This window comes from Phyllobates terribilis, unplaced genomic scaffold (genome assembly GCF_046119375.1).
Source record: "Phyllobates terribilis strain yellow unplaced genomic scaffold, ASM4611937v1 Scaffold_1__5_contigs__length_1240528914, whole genome shotgun sequence".
NCBI lineage: Eukaryota > Metazoa > Chordata > Amphibia > Anura > Dendrobatidae > Phyllobates > Phyllobates terribilis.
Window position 1 is genome coordinate 1,129,406,944 of NW_027362761.1, and position 16,221 is coordinate 1,129,423,164.

Below are 16,221 nucleotides of genomic sequence, written 5' to 3' on the forward strand. Positions count from 1 at the left end.
GACACTAGTGAAAGGGGGAAGTGGAGACCTCCTAGGTAAATCTGATATCACCCTGTCTCCACAAACGTTACTATACTGGTTCTTCACCAATCGCCGCACGCGAACCTCACCCTGTCTTTCCCTGTTGTTAAGCCATGGCTAGGGAAGGAAGGGGATGAGCACTAGTCAATCCCCACTGAACGCTAAGGACAACAATGGGGGAACAGACAAGGGAAGATAGCTTAGTTTTAGTCGATTTCAGAAGACGAACACCCGTCCTCACAGCTCCAGAGAGGAAGAAGTAAAGCACTTGCTCTGAGCCTTCACAAGGGTCAAATGTGAGTATCGCCAGAACCTCCCTCTGGCACACAGCAGGCATTTATACACCCATGTCAGGGTGTAAATTAGCCAAAGGAAGGTAGCCGCTGAGTCCTAGAGAGACAGCTTCTAAGAAGTTGTCTGTAATGCCAAACAAAGAGATCTCCTGCAACCAACTGCAGGGTTACTGTCTGTCACTTCTGACACACCCGTGACAAAACCCTCTTCTAAGCTATTGAGGGATGTGTTATTACTTTCACTATATGCTGCTGCCTGCTTATGATTGATCAAATTTCTGCAAGGGAAAAAGTATACACCGCCAAAGAAAAATTTCTGGTAATGCCCCCTTAGGCTAATCATAAATTATAACCTAAACTTTACAAGTTAATATTTACGCTACACAGAAGAGAAATACATTTTTTTAAATATTTTATTTGGCTCTGCAGCCACTATTCCATGATATTGCCATTTTAACATGCAAAACCGGTGGAAATGTTCTCTTTAACCTGAGTCATTATTTTATTTTAGTTACATTACATTATTTATATTATTTTACAGATACAGCTGGTGTGGAAAGTGATACTGGACTCAATAAACACATAAAGGACAAAGCGTATGAGTGCTTACAAACTAGATTTGCTATTTTAACAGACACTAACATATCTGACATTAATGAGGTAAGTTAAAGTTTACAGGTTTATCCAAAAAAAAAAAGTTGTCCCCTACCCTGTGGTGTCCTGCTTAGCACTGGGGAACCAACGACAAGGAAACCCCAGCGATACCAAGATCAGGGCTCTGGAATCTTGTGAGCAGTATCCTGCAGCTCCATCTTGAATGGAGAAGATGTGTGCATGCTGGCTCTCCTTGTCATTCATTGTCTAAGGGACTGTAGGAGAAAGTTGAATACTGTACTTGGCTATTTTCAGTAGTGTCAGACAGTGAATGGAGAAAAGTTAGAACATGAGTACATATCTCCACTCCATTCAGGATAGAGCTGGAGGACCCTGCTCTTCTCATTCTTAGGATTACTGGAAGTTCCAGTAGTTGGACCCCCAACGATCAGTAAGTTATCCCCTATCCTGTGGATGTAGATGGGGGATTATTTATTTTTTGGGGGGGATATCTCTTCAAGCCAATATTTTGACCTGACTCCTTTGATTGCCATGTTGCACAATGATCGCTTAAATATTGTGTGTCATATATTGAATAACCTTTTATCTTGCTCTGTACTCTGATTACCTAAATTTTGCCCTATATTCTGATAGCTTGAAACTTCCTTTTTTCCCTGATTGTCAAAATTCTGCTTCTGAATGGTGGTATGAATATCTACGACACTTTTTGATGCAAAGATAATAATAATAAGAAGAAGAATATATATTCTATTTGAACAAGTCACATTATTTTCAATATTTACTGTCACTTTAAGTGGTACAAAATTGTATGGGTACTTTCTCTGGATGAGATACAGTGCTTGATAATACTCATACATGGTAGTCAAAATCTCTTGAACACATACAGTTGAAATCTGAAGTTTACATAAACTATATAAAAATACACATATGCATGTTTTTCTCAATATCTGACATGAAATCAAAATAAACCTTTTCCGTTTTAGGTCAATTCGGATTACCATAATTTTTTATATTTTCCAAATGCCAGAATAATGGAGAGAGCAAATGTTTTAAAGCATTTTTATTACTTACTGCAAAGTCAAAAGATTACATACACTAAAATGACTATGCCTTTAAACAATTCTGGACTGCCGATATGATGATGTCATGTGTTTGTAAGCTTCTGATAGGTGTTTTGGCAACATATGAGTTAGAGACACACCTGTGGATACATTTTAATGCACACCTGAACACACTGCTTCTTTGTGTAGCATCATGGGAAAGTCTAAAGAAATCAGCCAAGATATCAGGAAGAGAGTTGTGTTCTTGCACAAGTCTTGCTCATCCTTGGGTACTGCTACGCTCATGCCCGGACTGACTCGTGTGAGCGTGGTTAGTGATCCCACTGGACCATGAACCGAGGAGTGCCTGGGGCGTGACTAAGTATCAACCCGGTCCAACCAAGGTCACACGGCGGCTCAGTCGACTCCGTGAACCAGGGAGGAACCGAGCAGAGGGACCAGGTGCTACTCCAGGTCAGACCCCGGTCACAGCTGTTGACCCACACCGGGGAATGCAGGAACAGGCAGGTTAGACTGGCATATAGACAGGTGGGTACTGGCAGGCACGGCTGGTATGCAGACAGGTGGGTATTGGCAGGCACGGCTGGTATGCAGACAGGTGGACACTGGCAGGCACGGCTGGTATGCAGACAGGTGGGCACTGGCAGGCAGGATAGGGACCAGTACAGACTGAGATACAGGAACGGAGCCGCAGGTGCGGTAGACAAGCAGAGCAGAGCAAAACCCGCAGGTGCGGTAGACAAGCAGAGCAGAGCAAAACCCGCCGGTGCGGTAGACAAGCAGAGCAGAGCAAAACCCGCAGATGCGGTAGACAAGCAGAGCAGAGCAAAACCCGCAGATGCGGTAGACAAGCAGAGCAGAGCAAAACCCGCAAGTGCGGTAAACAAGCAGAGCAGAGCAAAACCCGCAAGTGCGGTAAACAAGCAGAGCAGAGCAAAGCCCGCAGGTGCGGTAGACAAGCAGAGCAGAGCAAAACCCGCAGGTGCGGTAAACAAGCAGAGCAGAGCGAAACCGCAGGTGCGGTAGACAAGCAGAGCAGAGCGAAACCGCAGGTGCGGTGAAAAAGCAGAGCAGAGAGAAACCGCAGGTGTGGTGAACAAGCAGAGCAGAGCAAGATACAGGACAGGACCTGGCAACTCAGTTGCAAGGAACACACTGAAGAAAAGTGTTGTTCAGGCACCCGCTACTGGGTGGAGGGGGTTTAAGTATCCAGTGACTCACAGCAATAGGCTGGGGAGGCATTAGGAGTGTGCACACAGTAACTATAAGAATCAGGCAGTAACCGCGCCGCCGCCCTAAGCAATCAGACAAGAGACACAGCAGGTACTGGAGCAAAGTGTGCAGCCTGGATTGATAGGTAAGATGGCGGTCTTGCATGGTGGGAGGTGGCAAGCCATGCCAGCACGCCGCCAGGGATGTTACAGGTACAATTTAAAGATACCTGAAGGTGCCTCGTTCATCTGTACAAACAATTATATGCAAGTACAAACAAGATGGGAGTGTCCAGCCATCATACTGCTCAGGAAGGAGACGGGTTCTGTGTCCCAGAGATGAATGTGCTTTGGTCCGATATGTGTATATCAACCCAAGGACAAAAGCAAAAGAGCTTGTGAAGATGATGGCGGAAGCTGGTAAGATTGTGTCAATATCCACATTGAAACTAGTACTGTACCAACATGAGCTCAAAGGCCACTCTGCCAGGAAGAAGCCACTACTCCAAAAGAAACATAAAAAAAGCCAGATTAATGTTTGCAAATGCACACAGGAATAAAGACCTTAATTTTTGGAGACATGTCCTGTGGTCTGATGAAACAAAAATTGAACTTTTTGGGCATAATGGCCATTGTTACATTTGAAGAAAAAAGGGAGAAGCTTGGAAGCCTAAGAACACCATCCCAACTGTGAAACAATTGGGTGGCAGCATCATGTTGGGTTGTTTTGCTGCAGGAGGGACTGGTGTCATCTCAAGACATCAGCCAGGAAGTTAAAGCTTGGGCTGAAATGTGTCTTCCAAATGGACAATGACCCGAAGCATGCTGCCAAAATGGTAACAAAGTGGCTTAAGGATAGCAAAGTCAATGTTTTGGAGTGGCCATCACAAAGCCCTGATCTCAATCCTATTGAAAATGTATGGGCAAAGCTTAAAAGGCAGGTGCGGGCAAGGCCCTGGATCAGTTACACCAGTTTTGTGAGGAAGAATGGGCCCAAATTCAGACCAACTATTGTGAGAAGCTTGTGGAAGGATCTCCCAAACATTTGACCCAAGTCATTCAGTTTAAGGGCAATGGTACCAAATGCTAATGAAATCTATACAAACTTTTGACTTTGCAGTAAGTAATAAAAATGCCTTAAAACATTCTCTCGCTCTCATTATTCTGGCATTTGGAAAATATTAAAAATTATGGTAATCCTAATTGACCTAAAACGGGAAAGGTTTATTCTGATTTCATGTCAGATATTGAGAAAAACATGCAGATGTGTCATTTTATATAGTTTATGAAAACTTCTGGTTTCAACTGTACATAGTGATACAGTTGCATCAAATTTGTATAGTCCCTTGCTGAAGATTGGCGGTCATACTGTTCCCAGGATGGGTGACGGATTTTTCATAAACTCATGTGTCACTGTGTGTCTAAGGGAGGCTACTCCCTACAATAACAAAACCCACCTAGGTGTTATTTCACAGGATTTCACCACCTGTTTGTATAAAGATCTCATGGCAGCTCTGGGGGTTTGTGCAACCACTAGGCTATTACCATTCTTCATAATCACCTCTGACCACCCTGTCAGGTCCCACGACTTGGGAATAATACAGACAGTATTGTATTGTTATTATATTGTGCTGTTTCATTGCTATGCAATAAGGTTTGCCCTTCTTTAGAAGTTTGTCCAGCCTCTCTCCCTGTCTCTCCCTCTAGCTTTGATGTAGCTCTGATGTCAGTAACCCCTCCCTTTATCCTTATTCTTCTTCCTCATTCACTGTTTGTCAGCCATCTTAGAAGCTCATGTGTTTGCATCTCTTGTTCAGAAAAGTCTTTTTTACCTATTGTATGTGTGCTTAACTACAAGAATTCAGCTGGAAAAAAAATCTTATTCTGAAATCTTCATACATGCCTCCTGCAGTCGAGTTCAAGCTATCTGACAATGTAGCTAGCTACATCTGAGTACTGGTTCAGAAACGGTGTCTCCAATGCCCTACACTTGCACCCTGGTTATGGAGTCAGAATAGTAAAAAAGTCTTCTACCAGGTACATCTATAAAGCCAGATTACAGCTCCTATACAGACACAGGACATACTTCAGAGCGGCTGCTCACAGCATATAAGAAATCATCAGTATGTGTGTGTGTGTAAAGCATCACAGTATAGCCTCCCCCAGCTTTCACCCTGCTAGAAGCCAGCAACTCACATCACTATACCGATCCTTTCTGCCTGTGAAGTACAATTGCTGAATGAAAGACCAGATTCTTTGCCAGATCCACTGTCAGATGAAGAATGTGTAGAATTTAATCCAGAGTCTAGTGAGAAGCCTAAATGTTCTACAAAGCAAACATGGAAAGTTAAATAACACCTCAAAACTAATAGATTACAAGAGAGTTCATGTTTATCAGATTTATGGCAAAAATTGTTGAGTTACATCAACTTCATCTCCCAGCCTGCTTCTCTCGTACTACTACTAGAAGGAACCCTAGGACAACTGTGTTCAGTTTATGAGATTTATACCAGAAAGGTGAACAAATACATTATAACTCTGCAGAGGCTTAATACACATGATTCTCTTGAGGAACTGCGAGGTTTTCAGCAACTTCATTCTGAGAGATGCCGCACAGTACGTGATATCAAGTCCAAGACGGAGGCAAGAATTGCACAAATTCCAGAGATATCATCTGTCATTTATGGGTCCACCAAGCAGTCAAAACTATCATCTAAGTCACGATCCTCGAAATCTTCAACACTCAGACAACTGCTTATAAGAGCATGTGCAGAAGCTGATTGGCCACTGGGATGTACGGATAAAGCTTGCAGACCGAATAACACTAGGGGGGCCCATTTCAAGTTGTTATTTTTTGAACAGAGCATAATTTTTAATAACTGTGAGAAAGATATAAAAGGCTTACCAAGGCTTACAGAACTTAAAGTGACATATCGAGACAGTGGACACACTCTGTAACATCATGAACTTACATGTAGCTACTTTGCAATGTGTGCCTCGTTCTGGCTCTCATAGACTTGTATTTAGAGCGTGTGACATAGCTTCTGACTTCTGGCCAGCCAGGAGCTATGGCCAAAAGATGGCGCGGGGCTTAGATTTAAAGCGCCATTCCAGCGTTGAATAAAAAAATGCTGGAGTGGTGCTTTAACTGTGCAGGTCGGTTTTGTCACATATGCTTAAATTGTCAGATTGGAGATGCATAAATTCCACATTGATTTCATGGAAAAACTGTTGAATTATTATTTTTGCCTGTCACTTGAGCCCCGCTTAGCATTTGTGATTGATTTCATATTTTGCCTGGGTTGATTAAGTGTGGTAACAAAGTTTTGGACACAAATTAAATGTTATACTTGTGTAAAAAATGTATATTCGAACAAAGTGTGGCTTGGGCAATGGACATGGTTGTGTGATAGGAAAAAAAACCCATATGACAGAAAAAAAATTGAGAGCCGCTAACAACAGCAACACTGGCACTGCTGGCAGGAACTGTCCTGACAGTAGTAAAAAAAACATAGGACTACCTGGGCCTCCTTTGCCTCTGGCATTCGCATTAGTGAGGAGGGAGTGGAGGGCCTAATGGAATAGTCACACAACTCATGTCAATCACAGCAGGATGATATAGCCTTTGACAGCGACATATCTATCAATGACCTGTTTCTGTTCTGCACAGCACCCCAGGGGCTAAGAAACATGCTATACCAGAACAACTTCTTTCAGTTGATTCATTGGAAGAAATGAACAGACAGACATTGTTCTCAGATGACATGGGGCCAGAGAATATGGAGTATGCAAGTTTAATGCTAAGCTGTGTTACTGGCTTTGTGAGCTGTGGTGGTAGGGGCAGGGGAGTACATAGAAATCATGCAGTGCAGCAAGGAGCTCTGGTTATTTCCCACACTGATAAAACTGTCAGTCGAATCAGAGATGATGATGCAGATGATTCTGTGGTGGAGAAGACCTGGAACCAGACAGGGGTGCCAATTAGGTGATGTCCATAGAGGAGGAGGGTGTTGGCCTCAATGATCCACAGCACAGGAGACATGTAGCTTTATGATCCTCTGTGGAAAATAGCTTTTTCTGCATTCAGCTCTGGAACAGGTGATGCAACAACTGTGCTGTTGGTGAAGGAGGCTCAACAGTTCTTGAAAAGTCTGGTTGCAAAGGTGGTGAGTCGTACATGTGGGTATCTCATGTGTAGGTTTTCTTTTGTAAGTTGCCCACTCTCATCTTGTCAAGATGCTGATGGTGCAGTCACTGCCATACCATCTTGCGGAGTCTGCTGCCTTTTCAAGAAATTATGACTTGCGCTCAGTCTCACTGGAACATACCCAATCACCATTACTTCTTGCAGAAAGGAGTACCCATTTATTTTCATGTCCAGGAGAATGTAGGCCGCACTCTGGACTTGTCCTAGAGTTCCAATTGTGTATTGCACTATATATACCTCGAGCAACAACAATGGCTAGGGAGAACAAATGGGTTTCACAGCTTACTGAGTGAATTCTTTGAGGCAGCGATGCACCACTGCAAATGAGTCAGGTGGTGAAACCTCCACGACTGAGACTATGACTGTTTCCACCACCAGGAAGAGGTTATCTCCTCCTACATCTCCTCCAGGTCCTGCTCAACCGACATGACCCCATGGCCAACAAGCACAGAGCTCATTGTTGATTTTACACACCGTCCTCCTTTTAGCTCATGCAAGGTAAAGTGCTAAGTAGTGATAAGTGGACGCCTGACTGTTCGGGTCCGGCGGGTTCAGCCGAACGCCGAACAGTTTATTAAAAGTTCGGGTTCAGGTACCAGAATAGTACCTGAACCCGAACCCAGCCCCATTCATATGAATGGGGACCCGAACATCCCTGGTTTCTTACCCTGTTATCTGCGTGACAGCAGGGGAAACAGAGTCTCTGATCGGCGGTAACATCGTTACCGCGATCAGAGCGCTGCGGGATCACGCTATCAGATGTCAGCGTGATCCCGCAGCTGTGACTGTGACCCACGGTAAAAAGCTTACTGCAGGTCACAGGCATCGTCTGACGAGACTACTACCCCCATCAGCTGTAAACAGCAAGAGCAGGTGCCGCTGGATGGGAGCAGTAGTCTCTAATGAGCCGGTGCCTGTGCTGAAAGTAAAAAAAAAAAAAGTTAAAATTAATAAATAAATATTCAAAGTAAAATAAAAATCACACTATACTCACCTAAACACTTAATCGCCGATGCCCATGTCATCTGTAATAAAGAAAAAATAATAAACCACCATAATACCCCCCTATCCGCCGTAATCCCAAGGGTCCCACGCAGATCTTATTAATAGAACAGCCACATAGTGAGATGTGACCGCTCTATTCAGCAGCTGGTGATACACTGACAGGAGCACAATCGCTCATGCAATATATAGCACTGAGCTGCCAGGAGAGAGTTCAGCGGAGTTCAATCAGCTGATGAGCTCTGGTGACCTCACTTATGGCACCACCGCTGCGTGAGAATTTTCTCATGCAGCAGTGGTGCCATAAGTGAGGTCACCGGCGGTCATCAACTGATTGAACTATGGTGACTTCTCTCCTGGCAGCTCAGTGCTATACACTGCAGGAGCGATTACATTCCTGTGTCAGTGTGTAGCCTGCTGTCTTGTAGAGCAGTCATATCAGTGACTGCTGATTAGAGATGAGCGGTGTTCGACTAGAACTGTTCGCCAATCTCAAATTCGAGCTGTTTTGGGCGGTGTTCGAGTTGTTCGACGAACCCGAACGATTTGCAAAAAATTCGGCTGTTCGAGGTTATGTTCGATAACTGTTCGTGCACCAAAAGCGTGTCCTGCATGTCTGGCGCTATTTAGAGCACCAATCATGCAGGGATTGTCTGCCACTCACTGTAATGCCACAGCCATGGTGGTTGTGGCATTACAGTGATTGCCCAAATCGATGGGAACAGTGCCAACAGTGAAACATGAAAAGCCGGCAATTCAGCAGCGGCATACACCGGTACCCGACAATTTAGAACCGAAAGAATAGAGCTTCACACATAGATTAGATAGATATAAACATGTCAGCCACATATATACGAAGTACAGTGAAAGTGCTGCTTACTGTACTTGTCATTTAGCGTAAAGGATTTATCAAAAAAAATAATAGTGTTTTCATGCACCGTCTCTTTAAAAAAGCCGGCCGGCAATTCAGCAGCGGTACCCGACAATTTAGAACAGAAAGAATAGAGAATCACACATAGATTAGATAGATAGAAACATGTCAGTCACATATATATGAAGTACAGTGACAGTGCTGCTTACTGTACTTGTCATTTAGCGTAAAGGATTTATCAAAAAAAATAATAGTGTTTTCATGCACCGTCTCTTTAAAAAAGCCGGCCGGCAATTCAGCAGCGGTACCCGACAATTTATAACAGACAGAATAGAGCTTCACACATAGATTAGATAGATAGAAACATGTCAGTCACATATATATGAAGTACAGTGATAGTGTTGGTTACTGTACTTGTCATTTAGTATTAAAATAAAGGATTTATTATTAAAAAAATTGGCGTGGGGTTCCCCTTAATTTTAGGCTCTAGCGGAGGTTAAGCAGACGGCTGGGGCAGATGTTTGAAGCCTGGGAAGGGGGTAATACCCACGGAGCTTCCCAGGCTACTAATATCAGCCCCCAGCTGAATACATAGCCTTTACTAGCTATTAAAATGGGGGACCCCCCAAAAAAAATGACGTGGGGTCCCCCCTAATTTAATAGCTAGCAAAGGCTAGGCAGACAGCTGGGGGCTGATATTAATAGCCCAGGAAGGGAGCCATGAATATTGGCCCCCTCCCAGGCTAGAAACACCAGCCGTCAGCCGCCCCAGAAATGGCGCATTCATAGGATGCGCCAATTCTGGCACTTAGCCTCGCTCTTCCACGCTGCCCTGGTGCGGTGGCAGGGGGTAATAGGGTTGGGGTTGATGTCAGCTTATAATGCCAGCTGACATCAAGCCCAGGTTAGTAATGGAGAGGCGTCTATAAGACACCCCCATTACTAACCCCATAGTCAAAGTTAAAAAAAACACAAACACCCAGAATAAAGTCCTTTAATTGAAATAAAGACACAATCCTTTATTGTTCTAAATTAAACCATACTTACCGTCAAGCCCATTCCAGCTGAAGCCAACGATCTCCTGCAATAAAAGAAAAATAATAAAGCAACCTCATCCTTACCTTTCCATGGTTCCCACAACAGCTTCAGCTCTGCTACATCGAGATGACAGGCTGGACCGCAGCAGAACGCTGCCATCCAGCCTCTCATCCCGCAGACACTGAGAAGCGCAGGCTTGCTTGCGCTGCTCAGCGTCTCTCTGTGACGACATCCAGATGAGCCGAGTTCATGTCCAATAAACTCGGCTCACCTCATGCACGTCACTGACAGCGTGGGAAAATTCTTACGCTGAAGCGGTGAGTGCAGGAGAATTCTCCCACGTTGTCAGTGACGTGCATAAGGTGAGCTCATGTCCAATGAACTCAGCTCACCTCCTGCACGTCACTGACAGCGTGGGAGAATTCTCCTGCACTCAGCGCTTCAGCGTGAGAATTCTCCCACGCTGAAGCGCTGAGTGCAGGAGAATTTTCCCACGCTGTCAGTGACGTGCATAAGGTGAGCTCATGTCCAATGAACTCAGCTCACCTCCTGCACGTCACTGACAGCGTGGGAGAATTCTCCTGCACTCAGCGCTTCAGTGTGAGAATTCTCCCACGCTGAAGCGCTGAGTGTAGGAGAATTTTCCCACGCTGTCAGTGACGTGCATGAGGTGAGCCGAGTTCATTGGACATTAACTCGGCTCATCTGGATGCCCTCACAGAGAGACACTGTGGAGCGCAAGCAAGCCTGCGCTTCTCAGTGTCTGCGGGATGACAGGCTGGATGGCAGCGTTCTGCTGCGGTCCAGCCTGTCATCTCGATGTAGCAGAGCTGAAGCTGTCATGGGAACCATGGAAAGGTAAGGATGATGTTGCTTTATTATTTTTCTTTTATTTCAGGAGATCGTTGGCTTCAGCTGGAATGGGCGTGATGGTAAGTATGGTTTAATTTAGAACAATAAAGAATTGTGTGTTTATTTCAATTAAAGGACTTTTTTCTGGGTGTTGTGTTTTTTTTAAATACTTTACTAGAAATTCATGGTGGTCATGTCTAATATTGGCGTGACCCCATGAATTTCGGGCTTAGGGCCAGCTGATAATGCCAAGCTGGCCCTAACCCCTTTATTACCCAGTGAGCCACCGCATCAGGGCCCTGGATGAGTTGGGTACAGCGCCAGAAGATGGCGCTTCTATGAACGCGCCATTTTCCGGGGTGGCTGCGGACTGCAATTTGCAGCGGGGGTGGCCCAGAAAGCTTGGGCCTCCCTGCGCTGCGGATTCCAGCCCCCAGCTGCCTAGTTGTACCTGGCTGGACACAAAAACAGGGCGAAGCCCCACGTCAATTTTCTTTAAATTATTTCATGAAATAATTAAGAAAAAAAGGGCTTCCCTATATTGTTGTGTCCGGCCAGGTACAAATAGGCAGCTGGTGGTTGGGGGCAGCCCGTTCCTGCCTGCTGTACCTGGCTGGACACAAATATAGTGCGAAGCCCCACGTCAATTTTTTTTAAATTATTTCATGAATTTCCTGAAATAATTTAAAAAAATTGAAGTGGGGCTTCGCACTATATTTGTGTCCAGCCAGGTACAGCAGGCAGGAACGGGCTGCCCCCATCCACCAGCTGCCTATTTGTACCTGGCCGGACACAACAATATAGGGAAGCCCTTTTTTTCTTAATTATTTCATGAATTTCATGAAATAATTAAAAAAAATTGAAGTGGGGCTTCGCACTATATTTGTGTCCAGCCAGGTACAGCAGGCAGGAACGGGCTGCCCCCAACCACCAGCTGCCTATTTGTACCTGGCCGGACACAACAATATAGGGAAGGCCTTTTTTCTTAATTATTTCATGAATTTCATGAAATAATTAAAAAAAATGTACGTGGGGCTTCGCCCTATTTTTGTGTCCAGCCAGGTACAACTAGGCAGCTGGGGGCTGGAATCTGCAGCGCAGGGAGGCCCAAGCTTTCTGGGCCCCCCCCGCTACAAATTGCAGTCCGCAGCCACCCCGGAAAATGGCGCGTTCATAGAAGCGCCATCTTCTGGCGCTGTACCCAACTCATCCAGGGCCCTGGTGCGGTGGCTCACTGGGTAATAAAGGGGTTAGGGCCAGCTTGGTATTATCAGCTGGCCCCAAGCCCAAAATTCATGGGGTCACGCCAGTATTAGACATGACCGCCATGAATTTCTAGTAAAGTATTTAAAAAAACCACAACACCCAGAATAAAGTCCTTTAATTGAAATAAAGACACAATTCTTTATTGTTCTAAATTAAACCATACTTACCATCACACCCATTCCAGCTGAAGCCAACGATCTCCTGCAATAAAAGAAAAATAATAAACCAACCTCATCCTTACCTTTCCATGGTTCCCACGACAGCTTCAGCTCTGCTACATCGAGATGACTGGCTGGACCGCAGCAGAACGCTGCCATCCAGTCTGTCATCCCGCAGACACTGAGAAGCGCAGGCATGCTTGCGCTCCTCACTGTCTCGCTGTGACGGCATCCAGATGAGCCGAGGTCATGTCCAATGAACTCGGCTCACCTCATGCACGTCACTGACAGCGTGGGAAAATTCTCACGCTGAAGTGCTGAGTGCAGGAGAATTCTCCCACGCTGTCAGTGATGTGCATGAGGTGAGCTCATGTCCAATGAACTCAGCTCACCTCCTGCACGTCACTGACAGCGTGGGAAAATTCTCCTGCAATCAGCGCTTCAGCGTGAGAATTTTCCCACGCTGTCAGTGACGTGCATGAGGTGAGCCGAGTTCATTGGACATGAACTCGGCTCATCTGGATGTCGTCACAGAGAGACGCTGAGCAGCGCAAGCAAGCCTGCGCTTCTCAGTGTCTGCGGGATGACAGGCTGGATGGCAGCGTTCTGCTGCGGTCCAGCCTGTCATCTCGATGTAGCAGAGCTGAAGCTGTCGTGGGAACCATGGAAAGGTAAGGATGAGGTTGCTTTATTATTTTTCTTTTATTGCAGGAGATCGTTGGCTTCAGCTGGAATGGGCGTGATGGTAAGTATGGTTTAATTTAGAACAATAAAGGATTGTGTCTTTATTTCAATTAAAGGACTTTATTCTGGGTGTTTGTGTTTTTTTTAACTTTGACTATGGGGTTAGTAATGGGGGTGTCTTATAGACGCCTCTCCATTACTAACCTGGGCTTGATGTCAGCTGGCATTATAAGCTGACATCAACCCCAACCCTATTACCCCCTGCCACCGCACCAGGGCAGTGTGGAAGAGCGAGGCTAAGTGCCAGAATTGGCGCATCCTATGAATGCGCCATTTCTGGGGCGGCTGACGGCTGGTGTTTCTAGCCTGGGAGGGGGCCAATATTCATGGCTCCCTTCCTGGGCTATTAATATCAGCCCCCAGCTGTCTGCCTAGCCTTTGCTAGCTATTAAATTAGGGGGGACCCCACGTCATTTTTTTGGGGGGGTCCCCCATTTTAATAGCTAGTAAAGGCTATGTATTCAGCTGGGGGCTGATATTAGTAGCCTGGGAAGCTCCGTGGGTATTACCCCCTTCCCAGGCTTCAAACATCTGCCCCAGCCGTCTGCTTAACCTCCGCTAGAGCCTAAAATTAAGGGGAACCCCACGCCAATTTTTTAATAATAAATCCTTTATTTTAATACTAAATGACAAGTACAGTAACCAACACTATCACTGTACTTCATATATATGTGACTGACATGTTTCTATCTATCTAATCTATGTGTGATGCTCTATCTTTCTGTTCTAAATTGTCGGGTACCGCTGCTGAATTGCCGGCCGGCTTTTTTAAAGAGACAGTGCATGAAAACACTATTATTTTTTTAAATAAATCCTTTACACTAAATGACAAGTACAGTAAGCAACACTATCACTGTACTTATTATATATGTGACTGACATGTTTCTATCTATCTAATCTATGTGTGAAGCTCTATTCTTTCTGTTCTAAATTGTCGGGTACAGATGCTGAATTGCCGTCCGGCTTTTTTAAAGAGACGGTGCATGAAAACACTAATATTTTTTTTAATAAATCCTTTACACTAAATGACAAGTGCAGTAACCAACACTGTCACTGTGCTTCTTATATGTGTGACTGACATGTTTCTATCTATCTAATCTATGTGTGATGCTCTATTCCTTCTTGTCTAAATTGTCGGGTACCGGTGTATGCCGCTGCTGAATTTGCCGGCCGGCTTTTTTAAAGAGAGTGTCTTCTGAGCAGTTTGTCAGCTTTTGGACACCTTTGCAGGTGTTTTCTATGTGTTTCTATGTGTTTTTGTTTGCCTGCCATTGGTTTTAACGGTGTTCGACGGTGTTCTAAGGTGTTCGACGAACAGTTCGACGAACAGTTCCTCGAACATCCCGGTGTTCGACGAACCGAACCGAACCCGAACACTACGGGGGTGGCTCAACACTACTGCTGATGTGTCTGTCCTACAAATGATCCAATCGCTGTGGGACACTCTGGATTATGTCATCACGTCGGACAGATGAGAGATATGGTTTTTTATTTTCTGTTTTTTTTACAGGGGACATTAGCTTCAGGGGATTAGGTGTTATGTAAGTATAACTGTGTTTTTTATATGTAAAAAAATGGTGTGGACTTTTATTTAAGATAAAAGACTTTATTCTTACCTTTTCTATGGTCTTATAGATGCCTCTCCATTACTAACCTGGGCTTCATGTCAGCTGCTAATACAAGGCTGACATGAACCCCAAACCTATTACCCCAATTGTCACTGCCACAAAACAAGTGGGAAGAGTGAAGCTAAGCGCCAGATTTGGTGCATTTTATTGATGTGCCATTTCTGGGGCAGCTGAGGACTGATGTTATTAGCCTCGAAGGGTGCTAGTATCCATGGCCACTTCCCTGGCTAGTAATATCAGCCCAAAGCTGTCTGGTTAGCCTTTGCAGGTTAGATTTTATAGGGGACCCTATGTAAATTTTTTTCTCGGGTCCCCCTGTAATCTAGCCAGTAAACACTAATCAAACAGCTGTGAGCTGTTATTAATAGCCACAGAAGATTTGGGCCTAATTACCCCTTCCTAGGCTATTAATATGAGCCCGCAGCTGTCTGTTTAGCCTTTGCTGGTTAGAATTTATAGGGGGACCCTACATCTTTTTTTTTCTGGGGTCCCCTTGTAAACACCCGAATAGCAACACTTCCTGAGGTAGTCCATGTTCAGGGTCCATGCCCGAACAATAGGTGTTCGGTACGGACCCCGAATTTTACTGTTTGGGTTCGCCAATCTCTAGTGCTAAGTGCTGACAAGTGGTCTTGCAGCTTGAAACCCTGGAGGAGTAAAGCCATATGACAGATGAGTTGCTGCAGTGCATCAAGTGGCAACTAACATGCTGGCTGATTCCCTATGGCATGTGACTCACCCCTTGGGCTGTGGGGCACTCGGAACCGGGCTTCAGGCCAATGCTGGGAGTAGTAGTGGCGACCCGGTCCCGTGGCTCAGGGTGGTCAGACCAAATGCTGTGGCAGTGTATTTGTAGATTTTGAAAGTCCGACTATGCCACCCGTGGATTGCGGTCAGGGAGGACCGCCGCTGCAAGGCAGACCACTGAGGCTGGTGTTGGGGATGCAGCAGGGAATAGTACAACTCCCCACGGGAGGAATGTAGCCTCAGGGCAGTGTAATAGGATGTTGGGGGTGATGGTGCAGGCGCTGCAGTAATCACACAGAGTCCAATAATGCAGTCCAGGGTCTTTTACTGCAGATCTTATCACAGACCCACCAGGAGTACAGGGTAGGAATGGGCCTGGGTGTCTGAGGGCATTCGGGCGAGCTCCACTGGTCAGGGTGAGTGGGTAGGCCTACCGTTCTCTCTCTGCCCTTGCTGTCTATCTCCCCCTTTAGTGGTATGATAGCCCACGTCCCTGAGCTTGCCGTG

General features: G+C 45.3%; 1 protein-coding gene across 2 annotated transcripts in view; it reads left to right on the forward strand.

The window, feature by feature from the left end:
* Positions 1-16,221, forward strand: part of LOC141161747 (uncharacterized) — a 192,366-nt gene that overhangs the window by 68,482 nt on the left and 107,663 nt on the right. For both annotated transcript variants that reach the window (XM_073647014.1, XM_073647023.1), the window contains exon 8: positions 856-974. In XM_073647014.1, the coding sequence (XP_073503115.1) occupies positions 856-974 (119 nt within the window). The remainder of the gene's footprint in view (positions 1-855; positions 975-16,221) is intronic.